The 27,958-nt window shown below is 38.1% G+C and overlaps 5 protein-coding genes across 6 annotated transcripts; 1 reads left to right on the top strand and 4 right to left on the bottom strand.

The window, feature by feature from the left end:
- Positions 1-1,621: 1,621 nt before the first annotated feature.
- Positions 1,622-2,460, bottom strand: LOC100117414 (forkhead-associated domain-containing protein 1-like). Its single transcript, XM_001601608.5, has 2 exons — positions 2,325-2,460; positions 1,622-2,157 (listed from the first exon to the last, which is right to left on the bottom strand). Exons 1-2 carry the CDS (start codon positions 2,412-2,414, stop codon positions 1,720-1,722), a joined length of 528 nt encoding a protein of 175 aa, XP_001601658.1. The 5' UTR covers positions 2,415-2,460; the 3' UTR covers positions 1,622-1,719.
- A 448-nt stretch (positions 2,461-2,908) lies between these two features.
- On the bottom strand, positions 2,909-3,697 carry LOC116416311. The gene is made up of 2 exons (XM_031924125.1): positions 3,537-3,697; positions 2,909-3,423 (listed from the first exon to the last, which is right to left on the bottom strand). Exons 1-2 carry the CDS (start codon positions 3,624-3,626, stop codon positions 2,983-2,985), a joined length of 531 nt encoding a protein of 176 aa, XP_031779985.1. The 5' UTR covers positions 3,627-3,697; the 3' UTR covers positions 2,909-2,982.
- Positions 3,698-5,056: 1,359 nt separating this feature from the next.
- LOC107980733 lies at positions 5,057-6,621 on the bottom strand. The gene is made up of 3 exons (XM_016982934.2): positions 5,882-6,621; positions 5,717-5,749; positions 5,057-5,619 (listed from the first exon to the last, which is right to left on the bottom strand). The coding sequence occupies exons 1-3, from the start codon at positions 5,930-5,932 to the stop codon at positions 5,146-5,148; spliced, it is 558 nt and encodes a 185-aa protein (XP_016838423.1). The 5' UTR covers positions 5,933-6,621; the 3' UTR covers positions 5,057-5,145.
- LOC100680163 lies at positions 6,587-8,470 on the top strand. Its single transcript, XM_031924124.2, has 4 exons — positions 6,587-6,956; positions 7,057-7,278; positions 7,366-7,572; positions 7,760-8,470. Exons 1-4 carry the CDS (start codon positions 6,794-6,796, stop codon positions 7,906-7,908), a joined length of 741 nt encoding a protein of 246 aa, XP_031779984.1. The 5' UTR covers positions 6,587-6,793; the 3' UTR covers positions 7,909-8,470.
- LOC100680101 (insulin-like growth factor-binding protein complex acid labile subunit) lies at positions 8,219-26,366 on the bottom strand. Of its 2 annotated transcripts, none has more exons than XM_031924123.2 (9): positions 25,504-26,366; positions 23,637-24,040; positions 19,349-19,517; positions 19,058-19,191; positions 18,647-18,908; positions 17,331-17,612; positions 16,860-17,105; positions 16,469-16,670; positions 8,219-11,378 (listed from the first exon to the last, which is right to left on the bottom strand). In XM_031924123.2, exons 2-9 carry the CDS (start codon positions 24,014-24,016, stop codon positions 11,158-11,160), a joined length of 1,896 nt encoding a protein of 631 aa, XP_031779983.1. In that variant the 5' UTR covers positions 24,017-24,040; positions 25,504-26,366; the 3' UTR covers positions 8,219-11,157. The 2 variants fall into 2 exon arrangements, with proteins under 2 accessions (XP_031779983.1, XP_003427976.1); XM_003427928.5 differs by having other exon boundaries at positions 16,860-17,138; positions 25,504-26,361.
- Between the last annotated feature and the right edge of the window lie 1,592 nt (positions 26,367-27,958).

The following is a 27,958-nucleotide window of genomic DNA, read 5'->3' as shown; positions in this document are numbered from 1 at the left end:
GACCTTAATTGTCATTCAAGGAATCATTTTATTATCTGGCTAATGAATGTAATTTTGAGCCAGTTAATTTGTTAAGTCGCCAAATTGATCTACATTTTTGAAATTCACTTTTTTTAAATACTTATTTTGGCTTTTCAACCTAAATCAGGTTTTATAGTAAATCAAGGATTTCTAGCAATAACTGTTATTTAGTTTTTAGTATAATGAGCAAGTGCTTATAATTCGATAGAATGTAATAATAGTATATTATATACACAAAGGGTGTAAAAAGGGCTTTTACAGAATACAGTCCAAATGTGAAGTTTACACTACGCATCGAGGTGAGTTACGTAACGCCATTTTCGAACCGAAGACGAGTACTGCAATCACGCAAGACCTAAAGGCCCACTTAGCCCTTGGGACACACTATATTTTACGTAACGAGCGGATTTTTGCGTTTTTTTCGTACTCATTAAGTGGATCTGACGTGGTTTTTTTACACGACAACTTATATTCGCTCGTTCGAATATGTATTACAGAAAGATGTTATTCTATCATTGATTTATAATGTTTGATAACATATACAATGAAATTTCCATTTTTGCTTCCTCCTAAGAGGAAGCTTTGTAATAGTAAAATTTTCAGTTGTGCTGAAACTTCGTAGAAACGCATTTGGAAGTGTTTGGAGTACGAATCATGCGTTTTTATAAAATGTCCGTGTGGATGACTGTGTGTGTGTATGTACGTATACCGTCATAATTCTGGAACCACGCGATCGATCGTAATAATATTTGGCATGCATGTATGTTTTCTGATTCTGAATTGGAGGACATTTTTTTCTATGATTCTGACCATTTTATGGCCATATTATAGACATTTTTTTATTTTTAAACAAATATTTTTGCTTTTTTTATAATATGATCTATACAATATATTCGACAATAGTGTATGTAAAAGAGCATAAAATTTACTACTTTTTCCAGCAAGATTTTTCAGATTGACCGTTCCGTTCAATTTTTATGATAAAAAGGGTGATTTTTAAAGAAAATTTAATATCTCCAAATCTAAATCGTCAAACGTTTTGAAAAAATGTATGACAATAAAAACGATTATATCTATTTGTTGTAAACATTTTAAACCATTTTGATGACTAGTTTTTAAGCTAAAAGTCGAAAACTAAAAAAATGGGTTTTCTATGTCGTACGATTACGGGAGTAAAAATGCTTTAATTAAGTTGAAATTTTAGGAAAATATCAATCTTTTGATCACCTCGGCTAGGTTTTTCAACTGCCGCTAATAAAAACTTTCTTACATTTTTACTTGTACTCGATCACTGCCTTCGCTAGAAAAGTCTAATTGCTGTCTCTAATTAGCCCAATGCATTATTTTAAACAAAGTTTGCATAACTGAATACACTACAAATTTTTATATATTTCAAGCCTTGTTCGATAACCTTAAGACTTGTTCATATACTGTGCTTCCAGTAATTTGAAATTTTGTTATTTAAAAGTTTTCTTCAAAAGAAATGAAACAATGAAAAAACCTTTTATCAAAATTCAAGACATGAAAAAAGATGATGAAAAAAGTGTCGGAAATTAAAGGGATTTGAGTTTGTTCATAATAAAGAAGATAAAGCAACAAATAAAGAGTCATGTTTCTAATAATGTAATAGCATATATATTAAAAATAATTATAAACGTGTGTGCGATAACTAATTATAACTTTAATATGATCAACACTTTATTCCTGTTTCTCGTGAGCCTTCTCCTTGGCGGCTTCGATGGCTTCCTTAGCCTTCTGCTTCCACTCCTTAAGCTTAGCTTGCCACTTGGCCTTCTCTTCCTTGATAGATTCCTTGGCCTTCTCCTTCAGTTCCTGGAACTTTTCCTTGTCCTCTTCAAGAGCTTCCTGCCCCTTGTTTTTCCACTCTTCAAGACGAGCCTCCCAGATCTTCTTTTTCTCTTCAATGGCAACCTTGGCCTTCTCCTTGATTTCCTGGTACTTTTCCTTGAGCTCAGCCCACTTCTCCTTGCTGATTTCGACAGCCTTCTCACCCTTCTGTTTAAGTTCGTTCAAGGCTTCTTCGAAGCTCTTCTTGCCTTGTTCGTAGTACTCCTTGAGGGTCTCCTCGACATGGTGGAACCAGTCCTGAACCTTGGCCTTCCAGTACTTTTCAGTCTATCGAAAGGAAAAAAAATGTTATTCATAGAATTTAGGTACTGTATAACTATTAACATTGTAGCTATAGTGAAGATATTTGCTGTTATCTAATATGTAATTATTAAAAAGGGTTTGTAACTACAAAACATAACTTCTAAATAATTAAAAGTTAATTAAAATCTCACCTGTTCCTCGACAGAGTTTTCCTGGCTGATGGGGTTAGCCAGAACAAGGGTGGTGCCCAAAAGGACGAAGATAAGTGCCTTGGTGAACATGATGAAGCTTGATTTGAAACAAGTCAAACTATGCTGATCGAGGTACTTTCATCGCTTTTTATACGAAAAAGAAAGTTCATAAATTAGGCAAATTAACAACAGTTTCAGTTGTAATCATATAATTATGTAAATTTACAAATAGAGCCTCGTAAACGATAATAAATCCAGTTGCTTTACATATTCTTCTGAGAAATGGATACAATTATCTCTATCATTGTAAATGTCATTCCGATATGTTATTATTGACTGATAACGTGAATATCAAACTTTTATGTTACACCTTCTTTGTGCTTGTTCGTTGTTATTTAATATATTATTTAACATTTATATGTGTGTATGAGCCTATTTGTTATTCTGAAATTTCATACAACTTGAGAATTAAAATACCCAAAGAACTAATACAAGAAATGGAATGCAAAATTGAAAAAAAAATTTAGTGTTTACAATATATTAAGTGTTGGATTAAAAAAAAACATTTTGAATTTTTGTATAGGAACAATTTATTTAAAATATCATCGTATAAAAAGATTAAAATAATCAGCGCTAAAAGACAGGAAGAATTAACTTCTTATTCCTCCTTCTTGTTAAGCTTGTGCTTAGCAGCTTCGATGGCTTCCTTAGCCTTCTGCTTCCACTCTTCGAATTTAGCCTGCCACTTGGTCTTCTCTTCCTTGAGGGCTTCCTTGGCCTTCTCCTTCAGTTGAGCGAACTTGTCTTTGCCTTGCTCAAGAGCTACCTCTCCCTTGTGTTTCCACTCTTCAAGACGGGCACCCCAGACCTTCTTCTTTTCAGCAATGGCAACCTTAGCCTTCTCCTTGACTTCATCATCGTACTTTTCCTTGAGCTCAGCCCACTTCTCCTTGCTGATTTCGACAGCCTTCTCACCCTTCTGTTTCAGCTCTTTGACAGCTTCTTCGAAGCTCCCCTTGCCCTGTTCCAAGTACTCCTTAAGAGAATCTTCAACATGGTGGACCCATTCTCCAACCTTAGCCTTCCAGCTGTTCTCAGCCTGTGAAATATTTAATAACTTAAGCTTCAAAATTTGAACATCAAACGTGAATAGTCGAATTTTTACAAAACCACTTCTGATAGAAATTATAACTATATTTTTTGAATATTTACGTGTTCCTCGACAGAGTTTTCCTGGCTGATGGGGTTAGCCAGAACGAGGGTAGCACCCAAAAGGGCGAAGATGAGAGCCTTGGTGAACATAGTGAAGCTTGAAAGCAAGTCAAACTGTGCCGATCATGTTCGTTCGCTAGTTTTTATACTAAAAAAAGTTGAGAAAATTCGGTTTGAAAGCACCTGAATATATAATGACTTAATAGACTGATCCATTGTCTAATATTATCTATTCATTTCGGGATCCACACATATTACGAATTATCTATTATTTGAATTAAAATTACACGGTATCGAAGAAATTTATACTAGAAACTTCTTCACAGCTTGTAATGCATAAGTATTACAATTACAATGTATTGATCAATCAAATATACAAATTGTTACAGTATTTTGTAAATAAAATGTTACATAATATGTAACGTTTTATAAACTTGACTATTAGCGTCATTTCAGTACTATGTTTTTGATTCATTTTTTCCAGTTACGTGTTTTTATTTTCACTTCTATAATAAAATAAACGTATATTGTAAAAAATACACTTTCAATACTTATATAACCTTTTTGCTAGACTTTGCTCTTCAAAAGCCGTAAAATAATCTCAGTAATATACAAACTTATGTCAGTAAATTATCTAATGCATCATTATCGAAAAAGGAAAATTTTTTCCTCCTCAGAAACATCGTCGAGTAATAAAACAAATATGTTTTGAATATTTCAGTACAGAAATACTTATATCTTAAGTACTTTTCATAAGTACAAAGTAAGTGTGTGACATAAAATTGATGCAACCATTTAACGAGTTCTTATTTCAATAAAGAACTTTCAATAGATAATAGCTTTTATTCATATTTTCTATTTTGTATACTGCACGTATTATATATATATATATATATATATATATAATATAAAATGAAAAAAAGTCAGGGAGGTACAACTTTTTTCAAACTTTATTGACTTCAATAATTAATATTGTATATATTTATCAAAAATAAATAGGACTCCCGGTTGAAAAAGCAGGGGAAATTATCCACATATTATTGATTTTATAATGAAAAAAAATTAATCACGTGATTTTAAGACATCATTCAAATTTTATTCTGTCAAATATTTACATACCAATTCAAACTTTGTAAAATGGTGGATAATTACTTTATATAAGCGCAAAATACTTACTTTTGTCGACGTCTGCTATTTTATGGCGCGAAATCTGGATTTGAATTAACTTTCGTATCCCCGCAGATCCACATACATGTGTATTATAATGAAGAGCCTTTTCTGTTTTAAAATGATTGTATATCATCCATATGTTAGAATTATGTGCGCTCATAAATTAACACGTAAATCCATGCGTTTACTGTGTAGGTATATATTAAAGAAATAATTCATTAAAATGATGATGAACGAACTAATTAGTATGAATCGTTATTTAATCCTCGAATTTTGAAGTTAACAAAAATAACCGAGAAAATAGATTTAGATAGATTATATAGGATATAAGATTTTATTTTTACCACAACAATAAATTAATTAGAATCAACGCATCACTTAACTATTTTTACAAAAATATACATATCTTTAGATCTATACAATATTTACAAATTAAAACTTAATATTTTCTTGCATTCACAGCCTCTTTAGCTTCTTCTTCCCACTTTCCCAGATTTTGCTCGAGCTTTAGCTTTTCAGCTTCGATAGCTTCCTGCAACTGATGCTTGAGTTTCTCCAAAGCATCTTTGCCCGACTGAGCGATGTCCTGAGTCTTCTCCTTCAGTTTCTCCAAATCTTCGCTGTCAGATTCAGACAAAAAATCGATAACCTTTTGTAATTCGTCGATGACTTTGGTAAGGAAGGTATTCTTGGCCTTGTTGATGCTTGCCTCAGACTTGCTCTTCAATTCGTAGTACTTTTCGAGAACTTCATTGATTGTATCCTTGCCATAGCCGACTACGCCCTCGCCCTGCTTGAGAATTGCATCGTAAACCTTCTTGACGGGTTGCTTCACACGATCGGTGACATTGTCGATTGTGTCGTCGATTTTCTGAAGCCAATCGGCGATTGTTCCGATGAACGATCGTTTCGCCTGAAAATGAAAATCGAAATGTTTTTTAGTCAGCATTACTTTCATGAATATTTTTTTTTGTAAACATAATAGGGTGAGTTAGTAATGTTAATCTTACCCTCGACTCTCCACTTTGCTGAACTGGGCTCGCCTGCAATAAAAGATAAATATTTTTTATAAAGAAAAAACTTATTCATTTATATAAAAAAAACTGCTCTTATTTTAACAATTCTCAAATCTCATTTTATAAACATGAGTAATAGAATAACTCTATGATGCTCACCAAGATTAGAGTGCAGCCCAAGAGTACGAGAACAAGCGATTTGGTAAACATGGCGAATCTTGTATGTTACTCTTGGATTTCTTCTTGTATAGACGACGATGGAGCTGAATGAACTGTTGTATGAATCGGTAGAAGTACTGTGTTATATATACATTACAAAATTCTGGCTGTTTACCAAAGATATGATACTCTTCTGTTGATATGTTGCTTCCGATTTGCATATTTATGCATACAATGTGTATACAATTTTTGGAAATTTTCTTATTTGATTTTACGTCTAGACTGGATTCGTTGAAAACCTTATCAATCTTAACTTCCTTGATTTACTTTCCGTCTAGACTTTCAACGGTAGTTTTATCGCACGTGGCTCTCGTTTGACATTAGCATTTTAAGTGAGTGATAAGTTAGTGATTCAGCGATGATGGAAATATAGCTTCTGGATGATAATAGTAAATAAAAAGGTCTCTTTAGCAAAATAGTTATTCTTAATTGCAATATAAATTGAGCCAAGAATTTTTCATATTAAAATTCAACGCAAATATAATAGCTGCAAGTTTTTATCAGAAGGACATAGTCATGCTTCACACATTATTACATCCTTATTTATTCTATATTTGGGCAAATTAAATTTCCATTCGAATGATTTCCAAATTTTTTGACTGTATAACAGTATATGTATAACACAGACGAATAATTTCAGTGAGAAAAATCAAATTTACCGCCAAGTGGGGAAATATGTAAACAAAGGCGCTGCAGGCGTCGACGAACAGCTGATGGAAGACCGAAGACGCCCGCCATTCGATTTGCGAGCGCTATGGCGGACAATGAATGACGGATGGTCGGTACGTTGCGCGGGACGTTTGTTGTCATGAGTTTGTGCATGTAAATAACAATTATTAAGTGGTAGCGAAAATGTATCTTCCCGAGGACGAGGATATCTCGTGTAATGACTTCGAGAGTATGATACTCAACCCTGATGAAATGAAGTTATACTTGAAAAAGCTGAAGGACAGCTGCGCCAATTTTGACGCCAAGATTGAAAGCAATATTTTGCAGTCGATTTCAAAAAGTTCAGGTAATCATGTACTTCGTGATTCGTTAATACCTTTCTTATCCAAAGTTGTCCTTTTGCAACATATCTCAAACTAACTTTGTTTTTGTTGATCATTCCACAGAGTGCGCAAAGCAGGTGGAGAAAAATTATGAAACAATATTACAACTGTCAAATCAAAAGAAGGAACTGAAAGCTGCTATAGAAAACTTGAAACTCGAACAGAAAGTTATCGAGAAGAAAGCTATTAACAGAATGAAAGAAATAGAGAAAACAAAGACTGATATTGAAAGTATCAAGGAGAGGAAAGAGAAATTGATGCTCGAAATAATAGATTTGAAACAGGGTAAGCGTTGATACACTTTTGTTTATGGTATGATGGATATCAATTTTATTTGCATCTGCATAAGTAAATAATAATGTATCTTTATAGAATCAGAAAAGTCAAATGAACACATGAAAAAACAATGGGATGCAGTAAAGAAAGCATGTAGAATGTACAAAAATGTATTGGATATTCACATTGACACTGAGATGATTGACCACATAGAGCATGTAACGGTAACATTCTTCTGGTCTGAAAATCCAACGAACCACAAGTATTTCATTGTACTGACATATCAAGACAATTGCTGGAAAGGTAAACTACTTTGTTGAGAGCAATATTGCTTGATTACCTTTTTAAATATTTATCATGGTTACAAGTAAAAATATTCAATGTTGTTAAAATGACAAGAATCGATCTTTTGAATATTTATACAATGTTAAATATAAAAGAATTTAAGTCTTAAGAAGATTAAAATGCAATACAACATTTTTTCTTTTAGTTAAAAAAATTGAACCAGAATTAAGCATGGAGAACAAATATCAACTGAATCGTGTGGTTCAGTTTTCAAAACAATCAGAGGTAGCAAATGTTACTTTACTACTGTGTGAACTGAGGAAACTCTTTTTGAAGAACTACTTTGAAAAGTAATGTAAGCCTTTATTTATTAAAATTAGATTACTTGAAAACAATCAATGGATACATAGAATTTACTCTATATTATTAAAATATAATAAATTTCCAACTTTGAACGATTTTATTAAAATATTGTGTGTACTTTTTTTCATTAAAATAGAATTTTCAGAAAAATTGCAACTATCGTTCGCCGCTGATATTATTCTTCTTTTGTCGTATTAACTTTATAAACAGTTGTGGATCCAACAGCTGAATTTTTAATCACAGCATACAGGTAAATTACTTAGCCACTAGAAGTATTCATACACATATAATTTTTCTACAATTTTTTTTTAATTTTACAAGTACGGGTATCCATGTAAACATTTAGTTTAGATATCAAGACTTTAAATTAGGTTTAGTGTTACAATCCTAGTATGCACGCAAACATACAATCATATAAAAATTAAAACATTAATTAATTATTGTTAAATTTAATTAAAAATTTTTTTAAAAATTTTTAATTAAAAATATTTGTTACTGTGAAAGTAATGTAGCGATAAATTAACAAATCGACTGTGTTGTTAACATCTGAAAACTTGCATTATTCATTCATTAAACATGATTCCTTATAGCATTAATTTTTTGTACAGTCAATTCATTAAAAACATCTTCTAGATGAATGTATATGTATATATATTAAATACTTTTACTTTTGTAGATATAGACATAAACAAATCTATAAGTTATTAGTAATACAGTAGCATTTATATTAAATTCTACGAATAATAACAATATTCAAATGCCTTAAGATATACATTAAATAGAGTGTATAATAAAATATTTTTCTTACTATAATACACATCATTAGTCGAATTCAATTAGGATATTATAGATAATTTAAAATAGTGAATTTTCAAAGATCATTCTTAAGAATTGTTCATATTTTTGGCAAGTGACTTTTTTTCGTGACCGTTTTTCGTTCATTACAAAAAAAATGTTCCAGATTCTTCGTTTATAACTTAATTGTAGTATATTATAAGTTCAACTACAAGTGTTCAGAATTGCCTCATCATTTTTTTGACAAGTTTTGAACATTTCAAGAAGTTCTTTATTAGCAAGGATATATTCTCTAATCGACTACAAAGTTAATATACGCACGATGAATAATAAAACGTTGATATAAAAAATTTTTTGAATCTACTCGGAAAGTCCGAAGATGTATCGTACTCTTGCGAGGATAAATAATAACGCTCGTATCAGCCTCTCAAAGAACGTACGCTATTGAGCAATATAGTATTTCACTATATATTAAATGACGAAGCGGCGTCATGAGAAAATGATTTTATACATATTCTATTATATAATACTTTTGTTAGTATTATTAAAAAAAAAACAAGCTCGCGAAGTAGTTACAAACACTTTGGATATATTTTTTTATTTGGAAATTCCATAGAAAATACAAAGATTGATCGGCTATGTAAAATGACACGTGTAACAATATGCGCTATAATACTTTTCGTAAAACTATTAATATTAACAAAAGTAGAATATACACTTAAGTTACGTTAATTTAAAGAAAATCAATCTTCTGGTGATCTCCAAAGCTTCGACTTATAACATAATATTTTTACTCGTAAAATGTAAAGTATGTGCTCTTTAAATCTAATTTCGATCAAGACAATCAACTAACGCCTAAAATGATCCTAATACTAATTGCGCGAATAAAAAAATGGTCAACAATAAACCGTGATATATTGTATTTTCAAGACGATTATCAGTTGCCGGCTGGTTGCTTTCAAAATGCCCCTCTCGCCGCTAAAAATTCCGCTTGAAAAAACGCACCAAAAGAAAACACAGCTCGGTACGTACATAGCGAGCTCGCGCCGCGGAGGCCCCGATATTACGCATGCGGAGGCACGCGTCGATAACAATTCACGTCCCTTCATTGGCATAAGTCAACGGAGCCGGCGCTCGGGGTCAATTGATCGCCCACTGTCAATCAGACCGAACGTCGTCGCGCGCGAAAGCCCCGCGCCTAACTCGAACAGATTTCATTCGCTTCTGTTGACCCCCGGCCCTTCGCCTCCCTCTCTCTCTCTCTCTCTCTCTTTCTCTTTCTTTCATGTGTGCCATTCACGGGGAATATATTCAATTGGCCATCGATGTCTCGTCGATGCTTCGTTTGTGTATCGTTCACTTGAAGGTCCGATGATGCATCCTTGATTGAAAATTATTCACCGCTGCTGTCTGTTTTTCTTTTTTGACGGCGAGATCGAGATTGTATACCGCGTGTGTTTTTCTCTTCTCGTTCGAGAGCGCGCGCGACGGGCCGAGAAAAATACCGGCGAGTAGGGCTGGAATTGTCTCTGATTGACCGGTATTTAAAAAAGTTTAACGAGAAGTATGCGTTACAAGATTTTGAAAAAGGTGTTCGCTGATACTTATACTAATACTTGAGTCAATGTATCGAATGAACCATATGTATATGTAAATTTTTTCTCCTAATCTCGTCAATTGAGAGTCTGATACAATCGCTCGAAAGTAAAAAAACAAAAACAGTTGATCTCGGCTTACAATTTTACAACGAGCTCGTCATGAATATGTGAAGATTATTTACATGTGTTTCTTCTTTTTCTTCTTTTTTTTTTGTTCTTTAAATACAATAATATTATCGTTATTGCTATTCTCTATACACGAATGCACGATTAACTCGAGAACATAAGCGAGACGACTTCGTCACTTGTCGTTATATTCCATGCAGTAGTTTTGCTCTAGCTTTAATATGGGAAATCGGTAGGCAGAAAGTGTTATTTTACTTGGTAAACTACACAGCATGAGACGTTTCGAATAAATATCTTTCCTCGCGCTAAACGCGCGCAATCGTAAGCCAATAGAGCGTCGCGCACATCGACGAAATCTCTCGTCAACACGGCAAACTTGCATACTTTGTTCGCCAGAAGCCAGGCGTCGAAAAAAAAATCTCACCCTCGTTACGATCTCGAGATGTGCGCGCGCGCAGCGACGTCTCCCCCAAAACTGCCAAGTGCGCAGCTCCCACGCTGTCAAGATGAAAGCTCCCGCGGGTCTCAAACACGACCCCCTGACAAAAGTGTCCCCTCCGCATTCCGTCGCGCAGGTATGCACGGAAAACCGTCGGTCGACAGAGACAGAGAAAGGAGACGAAAAAAAGGAAGAAAAGAAAAGAATAAGAGAAGAGAGAGTAGAAAGATAAAGACAGACAGCCGGAGGACGAGTTTGATTCCGTGATACGGAGGAGAGCGTTTACTCGAGGGTCGCTGCGAAGGAGACGTTGCCGCCCGAGGCTGCCGCTGCCGCGGCCAGTATCAGGGTCGGCGGCAAGGGTGGCATCGGCGTCGGCGGTTCTATCGTCGTCGGACTCGGGGCCGTCGGACAGTCGTTCGCCACACCGTAGACCTTCGCGTGGTTCACCTCCAGAGCGACCGTCAGGTCGACCAGGCCGGCGTCGCACAGCACCGGATTGTCTGAAAAAGCATTAAGCCAGAGTTTACGATTATGCTAATTTTTATAACTTATTATATGATCATGATGTACAGCTGAAAGAAACGTGTCGCACATTATAGGCATTGTTTTAGCGGAAAGTTTCATTCGGGATACACAGCTGCATATAACTACGAGACGACACAATGACTTCATTACGGACTGTGCAGTGTTTGCGAAAGCACTTTGAACGTCGTCGTATTGTGCTAATTTAAAAAGATTTACGAATATTGCTGATGGGCTACTCCCGGCGAGGCTTTTATCGAATCATAGTGCCCCAATGAGAGCGGCTCGCTTATTAAGCACTTAAGTCACAAGCGATTACTGCACTAATATGCCCAATCACTTGGGCCAATCGTCGAGTATTAATGCACTTTCTTAATTTTAGAATTCTCGTGAATCGTACGTTGCTTCGTCGAGAGACCTTATACACATCAATCTTTATCGCGTGTTCTGCTTCGATATGTGTCCTATACTTGGAAAACGTTGTATAGGTATACGACTCCCGAAAATTCGATTAGATAGTATTATACCGTTTTTATAGGCAAGATCTGTCAGAATGCGAGCAGATATATCTTCTTCTTTTTTTTGTCTCTAATTATAAAATAGAAGTCTGGCGTTAAGCGAAATAATTTTAACAGGCACCAAAATGTACTGTTTGCTCCATTTCTCGAGCAGATGACACCTTAAGTACATAAAGCTCCATTCGAATGAGCGAATTTTTGCAGCTTGTTCGCCAAACCGAAAACCCAATAGATTATATCATACCCTCCCACATGCATACGCATGGATTCTCGGAACAGTGCGTGCATTGCGTAAATACCGGCCGACCGCAGCGAGATACCAGTGAAATCGGGAGATTACAAGCCTTCACATCTCCCTCGCACAGCACAGTCTGTATCATATCACCAGTCGAGCGCAATTAAAAGAAAACTCGATCTTTCCGCGGCCTCAGCGCGATTCTCACGACTAGATTACACTGCCCCGCGCCGCGAAGCGAGCGAGGGAGAAAAAAAGCTGTAAAAATCCGTGTAGAGTCGTCGCGGCGGCGGCGGCGGCGGCGGCGGCGGCGGCGGCGGCGAGTGACCTCGCCGGTGACACGAAGTTTTTCTTCGGCTCTCCTTATCTACTCTGGACACGCTCGCAGTATATATATGTAGTGATCTCCTCGCGTGAATGGGCCGAGAGGAATGTCGCGTCGCGCGCGTGTGTACGTAGAGCATCACATGTATACGCGCGGCGCGTTCCCGGTGTCAATGAGGTTATCGAGACGCACACTGCTCTTGTGTGTATTATATAGAGGAGCGTAGGCAACAAAGTTTGTCAGCGAGATTGAGCTAGTGCGCCGGGGTTGGAGTATTGAGTCTCGCCGACTGTATACCACCGCGCGCGAGAAAATCGCTACCTATGTGTGTTTGTGTGTGTGTGTGTGTGTGTGTGTGTGTGTGTGTGTGTGTGTGTGTGAGTAAGCGTGTGCTTTCAGATAAGAGCGGTGGCATGCGGAGGAAAACGGAGGAGAAAAGTGCAGCCTTTTATTGGATTGATTTTACAACGATGAATGTGTGTATTGGTCCAGATAAGGGTGTATCGCGACGATGGGATGAGGCAGTCGTTAAGCGCAGGTTTTTCCTGAAGTCCATTTTGATAACAAATCGAAACGAAAAATCGTGATGAACTGAAAGGGCATAATGCCGCAGAACTTACGTAAAATTTACATGAAACACAGTAGGCCGCGGATTTTAATTGGGAAACGATTTTCGTCGTGCGAGTTTTCTTGGATTGAAAATAAAAACATCAATCATGAGAAGTTGATAATCTTAGCAGCCTCAACTGGAATTATCCGGATGGTAACGACCGAGCGTCTCGTTTTACAACAAATTAATCTAAGTTTCGAATAATATGCTAGTGCGATTAAAGCTATACTCTACTACTCGAAAATAAAATCTCCTTATTTTAGGACGCTATTATACATCGAAAAAACTTTCCAAACCAACGCGAGCTCGTCCCCAAACGATTATCCTGATATCGGATATACAGCAGCAGCATATCGCACTGCATCGATAAGCAACGCGTCGAACAGGAGCATCGCGCACGTTAATAAATATCAAGACCCCGCCGTGTGCCGTGTCCAGCGATGTTTACACATGATTCTGACGTTGGCGCCTATGTATACGACACACGTATATATACATATTATACCATAAAAAGAAAATAATCAGCAGCAGTAGAAGAAGAAGAAAACGTACAGGGACAAAAAGATAAAGAAAAGCGCGTCGGGAGGGAAAAAAAAGAAAGCCGCGCGCACAGGCGCGACAATAAACAAGACGGGTGACAGCTTGGGCGCCGGATCGCGCCGGCGAGCCGCGACGGGCTTATGAAACGGCGGATCGACGGCGCCACGAGCAGGGGGTTATCGCGAGAGCTGGACGCCAGAATTGTTGTCTATCTCTCTTTTCCAGCAGCCTCTCTCTCTCTCTCTCTCTCTCTCTCTCTCTCTCTCTTTCTGTGTGTGTGTGTGTGTGTGTGTGTGTGTGTGTGTGTGTGTGACAAATACAATACGAGCGAGAGGAGACACGCGGCTGATAAACGCGCGCTGAATCGCGCCGCGTGTGTATACATATGGGATTAGGTGCCGAGATAGCGGCCTATATATCTCGGGGGATCGTGCAAGCCTCGAGTTTGACAGTTTCTCTGATACAGCCCCGATTATGCGCGTATAGAAGGTGCGCCACACTCTGGCTTCTGAATGGTTGGGATAATATGAATGGCTCTGGTTTGAGGAAACGCATATTCTCTCGTGAAAGAAGAATCTGCACGAGACTCCTTGTTCCATATGGGACTCTGAAAACGAAGCAAAATAAAAAACAGACTCGGCTTTACAGAAACGAAGCCAGCGAACGGCGACACGAAAACACGAAGATAAGACCCGAGGAGAGAGAAAAAAAGCATCGAAGAAAATCGTAAAAACGAGCGAGAGAGAAAAGAAACGAGAGGCGCCAAGGGGCTGCCGCGTGCCTCTCTCTCTCTCTCTCTCTCTCTCTCTCTCTCTCTCTCTTGCGCTTATCAGTCGGTCATTTATATCCTCCCGCGCGACACTTGTCATCTACGAGCGTCGTGCGCGCAAAAGCTCCCTCTCGGCGTTTGTCCGGCTTCATTAATTACTGCGGCCGCTGAATCACGCTCGCGGAGGATGCATTCGAGCTTGCGTCACACGACGTTACACGGGAGGGAAATCGGTCGCGAGATTGCAGCCGAGATGCACTGGCGGAGGGCAATGAGTTTTCTTATAATGATGCGTAATGATTGTTGTTTTCGAGCGCGCGGCTTCGCTATTGTTGTGACTGAAAGCTTCAAGCGCTTGTTTTGGCGAGTTTTCAAGGCGAGCGAGCTTTTTTCCCTATTCAAATTATTCAAGCGGAGATTCACTTCTGATTATTCACGGAATCACGGGTTTCAAGCAATTTAAGTCGAATCAGAGAGAAAGTGGAATATACGTGGAATCGTCGCACATCAATCAAGCGACTGGAGACGCTAATCGAATCAGTGAACCGCCGAGTATTATTTGATCCATCGGCGTCTATATCTATAGCCTCTAGAAACAAAAGAAGAGGCCAAAAAAAAAGAATCGCTCTCCTCTTTATCCTTCGCGCGCGCGCGCGCGAGAGCACAGCTCGTGTGTATTTGCATGAGCAATCTCGCAGCGACCTTAAAAGTTCAATAGCCGTGCACGATAATTCGTAAAGCTGAAAAATCCGCTCGTCTGCTTTATTTGCGATACAGCGCGCATTAATTCTGCTCGAGTAGCGCGCGATCACTCGCGTATTCTATTGGCTAGAAACGTGTAGATTTTTACCCGATTTTACGAACGAGCGCTACGGGGGAGACCGAACTCGCGACTCGCTCGACGGGCAAATAATCAGCCAGAAGCACTCGAGACTCTTTTTTTATTGTTTTTTAACGGCTCGACGATAAGTAGTAAGTGAAATTGCGTGATCGCACATCGAGGAGCTTGCGCGACACGTGTGCAAACTGTTACGTATAGGCGGATTATGCTGATTCGTATAATGTGTGTCGAACATCTGTATGTACGCATGGATGGGAGTTTCAGTACTTTCCAGATCTCTCAAACAAAAGCAAACAAAATCAGTCGAGCGATTGTTGTTGATTCGCCATTCGAGTGGAAATTTTATTTCAAAGTCAAGAGTCTGCAAGTGTGCTTTTTCTCGGTACAGCGATTTTTACGCTTTGCTGAGCCCAAAGGTCTATAGCTCTTGAGCGGAATATATGGACAAATAATGTCAAAGTTATATTATTTCTAATAACTTTGTATTCTCAAACAAGGTTTTATTCTTGATGAAGTCTTAGCGATGATCCGTGTAAAAGATGTATAATGTTTGCCTTCTATATCAATAAGAGAATGAATGATTTATAGGACCTTCCAGAACTTTTTGAGTAAACAACTACTTGCTCAATTTGCATTTTACAATGATAATTAAATAGTCCTTTATTCCCGCATATCATATGCGTGAAAAATGAATTTTAATTGAAAATTCAATTGAAATGTATTTTTCTCTCATATCGAAAATCGAACTCAAAGTATAATACTTATATGACCCATTTTTTTATAAATGTATAAAATAAAAGCTCGGACATTTAAAAAAAGCCCTCCTCGATTTTCCCCACTGAAACAATCTCGGAAAAACCCGCATTTTGAAACACACGTACACGTACTCATTCCGTCCATTCAGATGATGCATGTTTATCTTTCCTCGTATATAAAAAAACTTTGACCGATACCAACAAGGTATGCAGAGTCGCGGGGCGTTATCAGCACTCACCGAGCATATCCGTCGATCCGCTCGAGAAAAAACAAATCCATTCAATCGCCGAATCCAACGAAGCGAAAAAAACGCTCGCTCACCCGTAAAATCCACAATGACAAGGCCTAACGTACCAGCGCCGATCGTATAGAGCAACTGTGCAAATAAGCACGAGTAGGACGCATGTTAATCGCACTCCCACCCTCTCGCACACTCGCATACGTAATTAAGCCCCGGGAGTTATAATAGCCTACCTTGGAGATAGATGCGCAGAACATCGGGCACGCCATGGACGGTACAGCGGGTGTTGGCGACGAGCTCCGGTTTGAGGGTGCTAATCCGATTGTCGCTGACGTCGACCCAGCAGAGACCCGGGAAGCCACGGAAGTCTCGCTCCGACAGGGTCACCAGACGATTGTGCGAGGCGTTCAGCTCCTCCAGCGATGGCAGCCACGTCTGCAAAGACGCGAATTCGTATGTCGATTGGTCTCGATGCATTTCTCGATATTTTTCATCGCGCTCGTAAGAATAGTTCTACTTGGAAAATCATTATCACATCTCCACCGATGGAGACGGAGAAATGTAGTTAGCGAAACTACGCAGCTCGTTATATAGAACGTTCCGCGAACGTGGGATATGGCTCACCTCGGACGTGTCCTCGAGCGTAGTGAGCTCATTGTACGAGAGATCCAAGACGCGGAGGCCGTCGAGGCCGCGCAGATCCCTCAGTGCTATCGTCGGTCCGAGCGCGTTGTGGCTCAGATTGAGCCTCTGCAGCTCCTTCATGCCGACGAATAGCGAGCCCTCGAGGTTGCGGAGCTCGTTGTGCTGGAGCCGCATGTCCTGGATGCTCGCCCCCGCGGTCTCTTCACCCTCCTCCTCCACCAGATTCTGCAATACCACCAGGGGAGAAAGGATCGTTCGCTTGAAATACAATTTGGTGCAAAAATCTTAGGAGTCGCAGAAAAACAGACACAGTGGCGCGCGCTCTCGATGCAAGCCCGATTAGATTTGCTCTTGTATCGAGGATGGCGTGTTTACAGTATATACACAGATCATACACTTAAGTGATTACAAACAAGATGAAAAAAACAAGTTCGAAATTTTTCGACTTACCTCGGTCGGTGATCTGCCGCGTAGAAGACGGCCGATCTTGTTGCTTGACAGGTCGAGCATGCGAAGTTCGCGCAGTCCGCGAATCGACGAGAACGAGAATTCGCTCAGCTCGTTGTGCGTGAGATTTAGGCATTTCAGAGATTTCAGGGGGTACAGGGCACTGTTAGCGGTGGTGGTGCCGTCGGCGTTGACGTTGCCGTCGCCTCCAAGGGATGTCAACTTGTTGTGACCGAGTTCCAGGTCTTCCAGCATCTCCGCTTCGAGGAAATCGTCTTCGGTCAGCTGTAATTGCAATTGCGCACTCGGAGTTAGTTTAATCAACGGTCGTTTTTATAGCGATGTCTAGTGTACTTGAGTATAAAAGATTGTAGCATCAAAAAGTACCTAGAACTATCCTATGAGCAATATCACATTTTAAGTATCTGAGCAAGAAGAATTTCCTTATGCTAATTCACTTTCAATAAAGGTATCCAGCTGAGATTGCGAATTAGGTAATTACTTTTTTATTCACACAACAAACTCGATAAGGATACGCGAAATTATGCGATAATCGATACACTCTATCCCGAGGCATTGGAATAAACATCAATAATTTAATCTATAAAGCCGAGTTAATCGAGAGATAAAAAAGTTACATATTATAAATTAACTGATTGCATACTATCTCGACTTTCCACTTGCACTTGCAACTAAATCGAAAGTCATGCTTTTATTGAAAATAAAATCCCATATTTTTAAACCAATAATACTCGAGCCGAAAACATCTCGTCTGCGCTTTTCAAACCACTTGGGAACATCCCAAGCACCTCGAGAAATCCACAAAGCGCATTCCAAACTCCCAATCGTACACAGACGTGCAACATCAATCTCGAATTGACGCTCACGGCGCACTGGCAGAGCTCTGCTAAATTTAATTTTTTCCTCGATTAATCATGAAGAAGTAGCGCACGCGCGTCAAAAAGAGGAAGTCCAGCAACGAGCGTGGCTTAATCCAATGAAGCTGCTCGTGATGCTCTCTCGCCCCCGACGGAAACACTCGATCCGGTAATTACGTTTCTGCGGTAATTGCACCTAATGCGGGGCGGGCACACGCGCGCTGTCACGGCTTCGAGTTAATGTCTGTGTCGGAGCAGATTCGTCTTATGGCGTCTTGGGGTATTCGAGATGTGGGTACTTTCCGCTGCAGCTGCACTGCGCTTTGATGCGTAAATGAGGTTTTTTGCGGCGAGGAGGAACTTTTTATTTTTATTTTTGATTCTATGATTGAACTCTTTTTAGACAACGTTATTTATTAATTATTGCTCAATTTGACTCACCACTTGCAGATCGTTGTAGGAAAGCTCGAGGAACTTGAGTCTGCGAGCTTTCTGCAGAGTACCATCGAGGCTGCCTATCTGATTGTGCTGCAGAAAGAGAGACTCAAGACGATGGAGAAACCGAAATTCCGCGGGCAAGTGAGTCAGCTTGTTGTCTGCTGCGTAGAGCATTTTCAGATTGTGCCCCGAGGATGGCAGCTCACCATCCAGGGAAGTCAATTCGTTCGCATTTATCAACAACCACTCGAGCTGATTCAGGTCCCTGAAACACGTGGAAAACCAGACGTTTTGAACGTGACGTATATGATTGATAACATTGAAAAGACTACATTCTTTCAAAAAGAGTAACTTCTCAGCTCTTGTTATTTATTAAAGTAGAACGGTTACAGAAGTCATCGTGCGAATATTTACCTCAGAGTCCTGTTCAAGCTCATCAGATGGTTCCTACCAACATGAAGATGCTTGACCAATGGGGGCAAAGATCCTGGCACCATTTCTGCTATAGAATTTCCGGCCATCAACAGATATTGCAATGTCGGATTATACTGAAAATAGAGAGAACGCGTGTGCTACTTTAGTGGAACGTTAAAACCAATTTGTATAAGTGGAACGAAGTAAAAAGTATAAGATCATGCTCGGCGTGTGATGAATTCATTGATCAATAAGAATTGATATTGAGCAATGATCGTAAATAACAATTACCTTGAAATCGTCGGCATCAATGCGGCTAATTCGATTTCTGCTGAGATCGAGCGTCCGCAGAAGCGACAAGTGCGACAGTATATTCCTTGGTATTGCCGGTACTTCATTGTCCGCCAAACTCAAGTACTGCGTTCGTCCCAAGCCTGCGAAAATCTCTTCGTCAAGGACTCTGTAACAGACGAAAAAGGATCATGGCAGATTTATCAAATATGCTCTGAGCTAATTAGATTTTCCGTTAGAAACACTATGTCGATTATACGTTGAAAACACCGAATATATTATTTAAATTATTTTATAACGTGAAACACAGATAATAGACGATTTTGATTTAGTAAAAAGTCTTTAGCAAACTTGGCTACTTTTTATTCTTGACACCTACAAGCTTAGTTCTCCATTGCAGCATGTATACAGCTGACCGAGACTATCCAGCTTTGCTGTATAAACATGCCGATATAATAATCCAATCTATAAACTATAACGTCAAAAAGAATAATTCTTTTTCGAGATTTGCCACAAGATTTTAGTTAATTTATTCGACCAATGATCCTCGAAAAAAAAAATTCGCGCTTCATTTAATTGTAACTGATAAATGTAAACATGACAGAAGCAAAATGGGCTTAACCTCCCTGAAGCCGTGATTGGTTGATTTGGTATCCCGAGGAATGAAGTGGAGGATAAAATGTTCGGACAAAATGTTTTTTTTCTTTCTGTCTGAGGCCAGCCCCCAAAGATTGACACAATGATTCTACCACAAACACTCAATTTTTATGCGATGCTCTAGAAAAACCGATAAGCTTATCCTGCTGAGATTAGTCTCACGTTTCAAGCATCAGCATCGCGTAGCCCCCGTTTTATGATATATTATCTACGCCATATTGTAATAGACAATATGTTTAAACAAGTTTTTATAATTAATCAACGATTTTGCATAGATTTGAAGAAATTACGTATATTTCTAAAAAAAACTTTTCAAATCTTGGAATAATATAATTGATTACGTATGCGAAACTTGTCTTTGCAAATGATTATGTAGTAGCTTCCAGAGTGCAATATATAATGTAATTCTCGTAATCCTCGTCTGCGCATATGAATCGGTATTCAATGTTTGTTCGTCTCTTTAAGTTTTTCTATCATCCATATCCAAAGATAAGATTTTTCCTTAACATTTAAACGATGTGCGATTGTCAATTGGAGAAAGTGTCGTCGTTTGACGTGATTCTCAAGCATTGACGCAGTCTGTGTTACAGTTTAAAAATCATAAAAGCTTCGAAGATATGATCCCGCAATAATGTATCGTCCGCCTAGGATAAATTAAAGATATAAAAAAACGTTGTTTTTGTATTTTTGTGCATACAAAATTTGCTTAGTTATTATATCTATTATAATTAAGGCCGTTTCTCATTTGGCCAGTTTTGAAAAAAATACAGAACATGGAGAATCGTGTATCGTGGGCACATCAAATTATTGATGACTTTGTGTGTTTGCAATTTACTTCAATTTCATGAAAGGTTCACGTCTCAAAAAGTTGCTTTTGTACCCTTTTACGCGTGAACTCTGCGGTAAACTCGATCGCCACAATCACAAGAGTCATCATCAGGGAATTTTCACATAACTTTATCAGACCAATAACATTTTTTTCCTCTTTCCCGACGCAACGGCAATTATATATCCGTTCGATAAACGTGCGAGGCGTAAACGGCAAATCGCATTGCGCACGTTTCCCTTATCGACGCCTTATTCATTTAAGCTTCGAGTGTGTGGCGATTTCAGAGAGGCTGCCACACAGACTTCTGACTTATTATTTAATTACACGAGGCGCGATAAACGCCCGATCGGGAACGACGATGACGACTGTACGACAGCGAACGACGAAGTCGCCTTCTCCGTCTATCTTCATCTTCTCGTTCTTCATCGTCTTCTTTCTCTTTCTCGCGCGCGCGTCTTTTTCTACTTGCTCTCTCGCTCCCGGCCTACACCGCGAAAGGTCAGACGAGATTAAGTATTAATTACGTGGCGTTTATGTGCGCTCGCAGAGCCAATAAGACGACAGTGTGGCGACAATGAGTCGTGCCCACTGTCTTTTTTGGTGCTAAATTTTTTAACAAGGATTCTTGCGCTACTTAAGACCAAAGTGATGGATTAATCTTTCTTCATTTTAATGAAGACATTTTTGTGATTTCTCAACTCCCGAGACCATTTTACAAAAAGTAACTATTAGCAAAAAACTATTCCCATGCGCGTTTCCCTTATCAAAGAGAAGATGCAATAAAAAATGAAGTTGTTCCTATTATCGCTCAGCTTTAATAAGCTATATCGGTAAAAACAAGAGAAGTCGCTAAAAATAATACTTTCATAGAATACTCGAGATACCGTTCCTTGAATCATTCAATTATTTTTCTTCCTTCGCGTTGTACTCTTCCGCAACGTTTGAATCTATGTGTATAAATATACATAGCAATACAGCCCGCGTACACCACCCGATAATATCATTGAAAATACATAGGGGGAAACGAAAACTAATCAGCGAGATTACAATAGTTTTGCAATCGTTTATATTACAAGTCTGAAACTTGGTGGGAATTTGCCTAAGAAGCAACTTCAACAATGCTTGTTTTTATTGTTGAGAATCATTCGATATTTAACTCTGACCCGCCCGGGTGTTTATCTGTGGAGCGCTTTAATGAAACATCTGTCAATAATCAACCCTCGCGCTACTCTTATGTATTGTCTATGGCTTAGACAGCTACTTGCGGCCGTCACCGGCGTCGCGGTGTGCTCGGTCGCGAGTTCAACGCGCAAACAAGTCAATGTTTAAGCACTGCGAGTGCAGACGTTGAAAAAGTGAGAATATAGTCTAAAGCTGTCGATTTGCTTGTTTCTCGCTGTCAGAGAGTGATGAATAAAATTCAGAAGCTTATCGCAAGTTTTTTTTAAAGATATTTAATATTAATTGACTTTTCGTAATTAATTTTTTGCGGTTGGCGTTGTATCTTAGAAAATAATAATATTTATGTACTTGGAAAAAGATCTTAAACATTTTATTGAGCGATCGCGAGATATAATAATTTCAATACTTTTAAACTCTACAAAAACGGGTCATTTTGTTTGAATTACTAATAGCAGTTATTGCAAGGAGTTTTACAATGTAGACTGTACTTTTCGTTGATATTTTTAATAACTATTGCAAAGTTTGACGTTCGTTCTAGAGATAAAAAATGTAGTACATCAGGTGTAATAAGTAGTAAGACAAAGATTTGTCCGGACATGTAGAAAGCAACAAAAATTGGGCTTCGTAATGAAGGTTATGTTGTAAGTGCCGTAATGTTAAGTAACAACATCATACATTTGTCGCAATTTGATATTACTTCACCTCAATGCCATTAAGCGATAATCCTTATGTAATAACATCTTAATACGAAAAACTCCACTACTATATAAGTGATGGAACTTTTAAGCGAGTTTACATTTTATTATTATTTGTAGGGCATAATAATACGATACTTTCATGCTTTGCAATACTTATTAATTTTTATAACAATTATCAACACCCAAAACTGCGTGAGAAAACTTATCAAAAGAATATGTATCTTTTTTTAACCACCATTAGCAGTTGTGGTTGTCTAATGAATACATCAACTATGTGTATAGAATATGTTTAAACGACATAAAAACACTCTCAGTATATTAAGTATACATATATGTATTTATCAAAACTATAAAAAAATACGAGAGCGTGAAAAACCGAAGTTGTAAGTCCTTGTCCGATATCTCTAAAGTTATTATCACCTAAACTTCGTAATGTTAAGAAGAGAATATGAGCTTGCAGAGCAGTTCTAGTTTATTATATAAAAACATCGAAGTGAAGCTTTGATACGTGAAGTTTTTAGTTATGGTTTATAGCTATATTCATCTTTCTATGACCAACAATTATGCTTTCTTTGGCGAAATATAAAGGAAACTTCATGTATCGTATTCAATACATTACTCAATTTTCCGAAGGTACAACAATCTATTTATCCATGATCAAAATACATGTTAATATTTGCATCTAATTTATTATTAATACGTATTGTCCGTTGACTCGTATCGATCCTTTCTCGTAGCATTAGCAAGCCAATAAACACCGTTACTTATATTTATATACATCATCCGTAGTCACAAAAGTCAACAAACTATGATTCGAAAAAATGTAGTTTATATTAATAATGCATAACTTGCATAATAGATTGATTTTGTCATTATCGAATTCTATCGACGACAGAGCAAAATAAAAATATCAAAAACTCACCCAAGACCATCGTAGTTGAGCTCGAGTCTCATGATGGACATCCGCAACTCTTTAAACCCATGTTTGGATATATCTCTGAGCTGCGAATGCGAGACTCTTAGTATAATCTGCTGATCAGGAGTAAACTTCCCACTAAGGGCTTCCGCCACTTGGTGAAAAGACTCCATTCTCTCGCATTCGACTTCTATTCGTTCCCCGTGCGGTACAGCATGCGCGACAGAAGTTGCAGGTCCATTGCTAGCGGTTACAGGCGGCCCCGCGACTATCGGAGCCGCGAAGTCCTCCTGGCGACAGGTGCACGGGCTGATCTCCCGACGCACCGCACAGTGCAGAGATGAGCTCGCGGCCAGGCCCAGCAGAGTATACAGCAGGCCCGACATCTTATTGACGAATTTCACTCCTTTCTGCAACAAATCACAGAGTTTCGAAGTTAGGATTTTTAGCAAACTCATGCTGTCCTCACTGAAAAGTGTGTTATGGAATTACTATTTTTTAGGGACACAATTATGTACTGTAGATTAATTTATCTCACGAGATTTTCTATTTTCTTGCAAATATTTACTATGTAGTTGATATATGCGTTACAAAAAAGTAGATGAAATAAACGATCGATGGATTTATTTCCATTGTTCAATGAACATTAAAAAAATCATTCTATAAAAAACAATTCAGCATAGGTAAATAATTCGCAAAAATGTTGATGGGGAATAAACTCTCAAAAATCTTTTATAATCTCCACATTTGTATATCTTAAAAATATATCAATCTGCATAACCTTTGCATCGAAATCAAATGTAGTACGTTTAAATAAATATATGTAATACGCTTATAAAAAGTTCTTCAGCTGCATGCATTCAGTATGGCAACTTTGTTTATAAAGAGTTTTTCATAAGAAATCTCAACAATCTTTAATTGCAAAAACTAATTTGTTATCGTTTTGCATTCAAAGCATGATAAACATTATGATTATTATATAGTTTCGTCAAATGTTGACAGTTTAAAGCCTCCTCAAATTCGTTTTTCATCAGTATAATTCGTCGAACAGTAAAAATGATATGAATACTTGTTTATGACTAGCATATACTTTTGTTATAATCTGCTACTGCTTTGAAAACTATTCTTTTCTGATAAATATAAATTTTAATACTGCCAACCAGTTTAAACAAAATGGTTTATTTGAAAGGACCAAAACTAAGCATAATTTTATTTCAACATTATTTATTTAGGCTCCTAAACTGCTAGATAAGAAAATTAAAAAAAATAATGACATCCATATCATTTTTTACCTCTTATTCTATTTTCAACAAACACATTCTTCCAATTCCAATATGTTAGTTCGCATTATAGAATTTATACTATACAACGGTTGGAAGCAATAAAAACTTTAAGTAAAAGTTATTGGGTTGAGAAGCAAAATTTAAAAAATACCATAACGATGGATGGACAAAAAATAATTGAAATAAATGTTGTGATCGCATTTTTTACATTGAAAACATGCGTATCGCGAATTGCATGATATCCCTGCGTTATCCGAAGTCTGCTCTTCTGTTTTGTTTATTTTGCGTATCTCCCGCCATTATCGGGATATTAGTAGAAAATAAAAAGTAGCGATTTTTGTAATTAAATGGAAATTCACAACACAACATGGTCTCGTCTACAAAAAAAAAACCTAACTATCTATGTTTCATAATTTTGTGAAATAATTATTAAGAACTGCTAATTTTCACAATTACAGTTGAAACAACTGATTGGCATAAAATTCAGAAGCGCCGAAAATAGTTAACAAGTAAAAACCATGAATTTCCATTCGAAGCTTATATTTACACGTTTGTATAAGGTCAGCTAGAAAAGAAATAGTCTTTAATACCTTTTGAAAAGTCAGTTGTTTTTACTCCGCGCTGAATGGCTTCTGTTCCGACGTTATCCCCAAGTGTCTTGTTTCCTGTCAATAGCTAACTCCGATTAAAAGAAAACGCGAATAACTCTCACTTCGAAGAAACACCAAAAAAATTCTCAATTTTCCTTTCAAACTCGAGCTCTCTTGGAATAAACACTCTCCTGGTCCATCGATATCAATCCGTCAATTCACCCTCAAGTCGAACAAATCACTGTGTCTCATTTTCCTCTCTATATTTTCTATCCCCGAACTAATCGCTCGAGCCACTTGAAAATGCGCAAATCCGCGATGATCCTGGCAGGATCACGCGTTTGCGAGAGCCTCTCGGAGTGCGCGGACGCGTGTGCACAACTACGCTGTTCGATTGTCCGCGCACAAGTCCGGGAAACGAAAAACGCTGCTTTTCTCGCGAGTAAGCGCACTCGGCTTTTCACGAACTGGCCGTCACTGCTGAACCGCGCTTGGCGAGCGCGAAAACTGCAATGCTCCTCCAAGGAGATCGAGAATCGGAATGAGCGTAGAGGCGTCGGTGGCGCACGGCGAGGCCGTCGCTTGTAGCTCTATGTGTGCTTTCGGGGAGAGTTTAAAGTCCGCAGTGCGTCTGGACGAATTATCGGACCGTAACTGTACGGAGCGAGCCCGAGGAGCGGCGCTATATAGGAGAGAGAGAAGGAGAGAGAGAGAAAGAGCGAGAGAGCGGGAACTGGCCGTTGCCGCTGCCGCTGCTGCTGCTGGCTGCTGCTACTGCTATGCTTCTCTATCGTGTATAATGTACGGCTATACGTATACACTTTTCCCTCTTGGCGCCACGGACGCGGCATCGACATTAAGCCGCGAACCGTCGCGCGGCACTTACTTATAGTCCAACACGGCGCCGTTTCTCTCTCTCTCTCTCTCTCTCTCTCTCTCTCTCTCTCTCTCTCTCTCTGCCTCCCTTTTGCTCTATAGGCTTTTCTTCTCTTCGTATACCTATACTTAGACTGGCACTGGCCTATCTTTCTTCTCTCCCTCTTCTTCCTCCAAGGTAAGAAGGGAGGACCTTCCGATGCTCCCCTGGGAACACGTGTTGATTTTCCGCTTCTCTCTCTCTCTCTCTCTCTCTCTCTCTCTCTCTCTCTCTCTCTCTGCCGCTCTCGAGAATTGCTTTCAATGTTTTACAGAGGATCCGCGAAATCGTGGGAAACGGGAATTTCCTACAGGCTCCTTCGGGCGCGTCCCTGTCTTGATTCAGGTTTTATGGTCGAAATTTTTTAGCTGCATCCTCGTAGAGTATTTTAAAATATAATTCGTTGTTATATGGCCTGCAAAAGTTGATTACAACATTCGGTGAATGCAGAATAAAGTGTGAAAAATACGATACAAACGTATGCGCAGAACAAAGTGCTGTTAGCGAACAATAAAAAATCAATTTTAATATCAGCTAACTTTACGAGTATACTTTGACGAAGCAGAAACAATAGGAAAAAGCGTTTAAGCGCATATGCAAATATCTGGCACACTTAAACGTCAATATTCCAGCGGTAGTTCCGACGTTAAAAGTTTTTAATGAAATCGACATCTTCCAGGAGAATCAAAATAATGTCGAAGGTAATCGCATTTGTATTGGAGTGGCTTAATCCACGCACAATAATTAATACAGATATATATGTTGAATGTAACTATAAGATGATTTATGTGAAACTGTCAATGACGCAATATTACATAATGAACGACTGTATGTGAGAATCTGTAGAAAATACACTGATGTACAATGACTAAGTATACAAACACGTACGCTAATGGGCTTGATGGGGAAAATCCCGATTGTAAATCAGTTCAAAGTTAAGGTCAAATGGTGCCTACGAGAAATAAATTATTCTGTTTACTTCGGATTAAAAAAAAACAATGACTGATGTGGACAATTTTATGCTTTATTATTATATATATATATATATATATATATATATATATATATATATATATATAAATTATATTATATGAAAATTAAATTTAGTCAAATAATTCATTCACCAATAGTAGTAGTGAATAGTGTTTAACTATTTTAACTATTACATCGATGTTTACAAACCAATAAAAAATATCTACTGTATATGACTAACCTTTGTAGAAATATTTCTGTATTACATACTTTGAAATTATCTACCACAGAATGTTCTCCAAAGATAGCACTACACGCAGCCTAACCAAAATAAATACAACTCTTGATGGGATAAGATAAAAGAATAAGATGATAAAACTTAGTTTGCCTTGATCAATAAACAAAGGACGGTCCAACTAAGACATTGTCGTTTTGGACAATATCTTCGTAAACTGGGATCACTCAATACTTGAATTTCATTCAGATGAGCGAGCTTCGTGTGAATAAAAACAAGTAAATCTGTTCGACGATCCATTCGACTCATCACTTCGCGCTATCATCGAAATT

This window comes from Nasonia vitripennis, chromosome 2 (assembly GCF_009193385.2).
Source record: "Nasonia vitripennis strain AsymCx chromosome 2, Nvit_psr_1.1, whole genome shotgun sequence".
Classification (NCBI taxonomy): domain Eukaryota; kingdom Metazoa; phylum Arthropoda; class Insecta; order Hymenoptera; family Pteromalidae; genus Nasonia; species Nasonia vitripennis.
The sequence above is the reverse complement of the archived record's forward strand: the minus strand, read 5'-3'. Positions and strand labels throughout refer to the sequence as shown.

Bases quoted from the DNA above. Each gene is read 5' to 3' on its own strand.
- LOC100117414 (XM_001601608.5), bottom strand. From the start codon at position 2,414: ATGTTCACCAAGGCACTTATCTTCGTCCTTTTGGGCACCACCCTTGTT. The intron at 2,158-2,324 runs GTGAGATTTTAA...TCCTTTCGATAG, and splicing joins AAAACTCTGTCGAGGAACAG to ACTGAAAAGTACTGGAAGGC.
- LOC100680163 (XM_031924124.2), top strand. From the start codon at position 6,794: ATGTATCTTCCCGAGGACGAGGATATCTCGTGTAATGACTTCGAGAGT. The intron at 7,279-7,365 runs GTAAGCGTTGAT...GTATCTTTATAG, and splicing joins AATAATAGATTTGAAACAGG to AATCAGAAAAGTCAAATGAA. The intron at 7,573-7,759 runs GTAAACTACTTT...TTTTTCTTTTAG, and splicing joins TCAAGACAATTGCTGGAAAG to TTAAAAAAATTGAACCAGAA.
- LOC116416311 (XM_031924125.1), bottom strand. From the start codon at position 3,626: ATGTTCACCAAGGCTCTCATCTTCGCCCTTTTGGGTGCTACCCTCGTT. The intron at 3,424-3,536 runs GTAAATATTCAA...AATATTTCACAG, and splicing joins AAAACTCTGTCGAGGAACAC to GCTGAGAACAGCTGGAAGGC.
- LOC107980733 (XM_016982934.2), bottom strand. From the start codon at position 5,932: ATGTTTACCAAATCGCTTGTTCTCGTACTCTTGGGCTGCACTCTAATC. The intron at 5,750-5,881 runs GTGAGCATCATA...CTTTTATTGCAG, and splicing joins TGGGCTGCACTCTAATCTTG to GCGAGCCCAGTTCAGCAAAG. The intron at 5,620-5,716 runs GTAAGATTAACA...TTTCATTTTCAG, and splicing joins AGCAAAGTGGAGAGTCGAGG to GCGAAACGATCGTTCATCGG.
- LOC100680101 (XM_003427928.5), bottom strand. From the start codon at position 24,016: ATGTCGGGCCTGCTGTATACTCTGCTGGGCCTGGCCGCGAGCTCATCT. The intron at 19,518-23,636 runs GTGAGTTTTTGA...CGTCTGTTACAG, and splicing joins CTCAACTACGATGGTCTTGG to AGTCCTTGACGAAGAGATTT. The intron at 18,909-19,057 runs GTAAATATTCGC...CACGTGTTTCAG, and splicing joins AGCTTGAACAGGACTCTGAG to GGACCTGAATCAGCTCGAGT.